Below are 3,413 nucleotides of genomic sequence, written 5' to 3' on the forward strand. Positions count from 1 at the left end.
AGCGCCGCCACACTCCCAAGCGGCGCACTGTAGCAGTGCGCCACCGGGCCGGCCCTATATTGGTCACATTTAAAGAAGGAAAAACCTTCCATGGTGAAATGTCCAAACAGAAGCCTTACAGGTTCTGCAAATGTTAGAATACTATGCATAAGAAAACAACACTCATGGGCCGGCCTGGTGGCGCACTGCTACAGTGCGCCGCTTGTGAGTGCAGCGGTGCCCCCGCCGAGGGATCGGATCCCACATACAGACCGGTTCCCACTCACTGGCTGAGCGAGGCGCAGGCGCAGCACCGAGGGTTGCGATCCCGTTGCCGGACCGGTCCGGTACGGGAGCGACACTGAGGGTTGCGATCCATTGCCGGACACGAAAAAAGACAAAAAGGAAAAAAAAAAAAAGAAAACAACACTCATTTGGAATTAAGACATCCTGAATTCTCAAGGACATTATTTACTTTAAAAAATCTAGACAAGTCTCAATGTTTGCAGCTATTCACATGGAACATGTGCTGCTTTTCAGGACAGGAACCAGCAACCTGAACTAGCCCTGACAGCCAAAGAAGCCTGAGCCCTGGAAAAACTCAAAAATCCATCCCGCAGTTCCCCAGGAAAATCCCTCCATCTGCCGTTGCATCTGAGGAAGGACACAGTGCTACCACTTCGCAACAGCAAAAACACATGCTACTATATCTGTGCTTGACAACTGAGGCCGCCACTCTGCAGCCTGCAGCGCGGCGGGCACGTTTCTACTTACAGGCACTCGGCTGGGAGCTGGGGTCAGTGCACTTGCCTTTTCTCTTGCTCTGCTTGCGTTCTTCATCCCTGATCTTCCGCTCAGCTCCCTGCAGGTCAAGAGAAGACAAAATATGATTCTGTTCACCTGATCCTCTTTAAAACATTTAACTCTCATCTTGATCCGTGGGGAAATTCTCCCCTCCTCTCTGGAAGTGAACTCCATTACCTACTGTATTCATGGGTCTTATCATAGTGGTTTCCCCTAAAAAGCCTATTCTTAAAATTATTTTTAACTATATGAAATCACAGGGAACAACATTATTTAACAAACAAATAAAGCAAAATTCCTCTCAATACTGGATGTTGTGAGGTTAAACGAAAGCTGAGAAAGTCTGTCAATGTGCCAACTGCCTGCAAAGACGTGAGCGCCCCTCCCCTTTGTCTGGTAGGAAAAGAAAACGAAAGAAAAAATACCAGTCGACCCTACTTTTGAGTGCGTGTTCCTGTATGGGCAATGTTGTCACTGACAGCTAATTCTGCCCAGGGACTTGGCAACAACCAAGTGACAGATATGACCAACTACAATTCACAAAAGCAAAGATGTAACTAGAAATCCGCAAAATCACTTAAAAAAGAGGAAAAGTGTACTCTGTGTCCTATAAGAAGGACATGTATGTACTATGTGTATCAGTTATACACAGAGTGACAGTGCCAAGCGACTGAGCCCTCAAAAGCGAACCCACAAAAATAAAAAAGAATTATAGTAGTAATACATATGACCTAAAATTAAGCAATTAAGAATAATAAACATAACATTTATTCATTTTGCTTCACTTACTGGCATTAATTTCTGAATGGCACAGATTTCTTTACAAAGTTATCCAGTTAAGTATGAACTGGTGGCTGATTTTTCTGTTAAATAAATTCCCTGACAGCAAAGAAAGGCAATAAAAATCATCCCACTGACCTTGGCATTATTATACAAGAAGGACCACATTTTAAAAAACAGAATACAAAACCACCTTCTGTCTCTTCTAGAAGGTCCTAATATTGGCAAACACACAAACTGCTTTTAAAAATTGCTATGTAATACTGACACAAACATTACCTCCATAAGATATTTTTATTAAAAAAAAATTTTTTTTTTAAACTTTTACCTCCTTGACATAGAGGAACAGGTAAATATCCCCAATCCCCTCGCCATTATGGTATGGAGTTGGTTTGTATCTCTCTCAGTCCCTTCTAATGGTCTAACAATAACTTCATTTTGGTGATAAACTACACCCCCCCAAAGGCAGTTTCACAAGTCAGGACGTTCCTTCCATGTTCGTCAGTTGTACACACAAAGACTGATAAGGGATTTCTGCTTCTACCCTGGATGAAGAACACAGACTAGATTTACCCTGTACCCAGAAACAACAAAAACCAGAAAAATGCATGAAACAAGGATTTTGAAGGCCCTGGCCAGCAGGCCACAAAGAACAGCGATCCCCAAGGAACAGCAGCAAAGGAGGTAGGTGGCCACTTGGCTGAGAGCTTACAGCCTCCAGAGAGTTTCCAGGCTGGGGCAGGGCAAGGGGGAGTCGGGTGGTCCCCCTGGTCCAGGTTCCCCATGTTGAGGAGACAGAGCTGAAAGTCTGGCATGATCAAGGCAGTACCACAAAGTACCAAAAGGAAACAGCTACACGCGAGAGCCCCAAAGAGATCTTCAGAGGGCCCCTCTCGAGGATTCAGCAGAATACTGGTAGCCATACAGAGGCAAGAAAACCACTCAAGACTGGCAGGGAAAACCATCTGAAAAGATTAGAGAAATAGTGCCTGAAACTCACACAGGGCCAAAGATGGTACGTGTTTCTACCAATCAAACTGGAAAAGCATCACAGGGCATTGGATAGAATACTCTGGAAAATCTTGCTCAGTAGTGCAGAATAATTAGCTCTACACTGAGCATGGCTCCAGACTCACTTATCAAATCATAAAAATAAGATCTGAAAGGATCAAATCATTTCCAAGTAACTTAACTAGATCTCAGGACAAAGTTCAAGAACATTCACAGGAATACAAAAATGTCCAGCATCCAACAAGGTAAAATCCACAATGTCTGGTATCCAGTAAACCTGCCAGGCATGCAGAGAAGCAGGAAAACACGACTATAGTGAGGACACGCAATCCGCTGAAACTGACCCAGAACTGACACAGATGTTAGACAAGGACATTAAAACAGTTATTATAACTGCATTCCATATGTTCCAAAAGCTAGTGAAAAAAACTAAACATGCTAAGTAGAGACATGAAAGACATAAAACAGCTCCAACCTGAACTTCTGGAGATGAGAACTACAGTGTCTGAGATGAAAATACACTGGATGGGATTAACAGCAGTTTAGACTTGGCAAAAGAAAAGCCTGGTGAACTCTAGGACATAACAATGGAAACTACCCAAAATGAAACAGAGAATAAAAGTAATCCAAAAAATGAAAAGGGCATCAGGGCATCAGTGAGTTCTGGGACAAGTGCAAGCACCTTAAAGATGTGTAGTTGGAGCCCCCAGAGGAGGAGGAAGGAAAAAACATATTTGGATAAATCATGGCTGAAATTTTTCCGAATTTGATGAAAACTATAAACCCACAGAATTTCAACAAATCCTAGAGGCTCAATGAACTCCAAGAACAAAAAACAT

The 3,413-nt window shown here is 43.1% G+C and overlaps 1 protein-coding gene across 1 annotated transcript in view; it reads right to left on the bottom strand.

The window, feature by feature from the left end:
- Window positions 1-3,413, bottom strand: part of GRHL1 (grainyhead-like 1 (Drosophila)) — a gene marked incomplete at its 5' end in the record, with an annotated part of 22,177 nt that overhangs the window by 12,145 nt on the left and 6,619 nt on the right. The window contains one exon of the mRNA XM_008590819.1: window positions 790-841. Coding sequence (XP_008589041.1) covers window positions 790-841 — 52 coding nt within the window. The remainder of the gene's footprint in view (window positions 1-789; window positions 842-3,413) is intronic.

The sequence above is a fragment of the Galeopterus variegatus genome, unplaced genomic scaffold (genome assembly GCF_000696425.1).
Source record: "Galeopterus variegatus unplaced genomic scaffold, G_variegatus-3.0.2 Scaffold6391, whole genome shotgun sequence".
Lineage (NCBI taxonomy): Eukaryota > Metazoa > Chordata > Mammalia > Dermoptera > Cynocephalidae > Galeopterus > Galeopterus variegatus.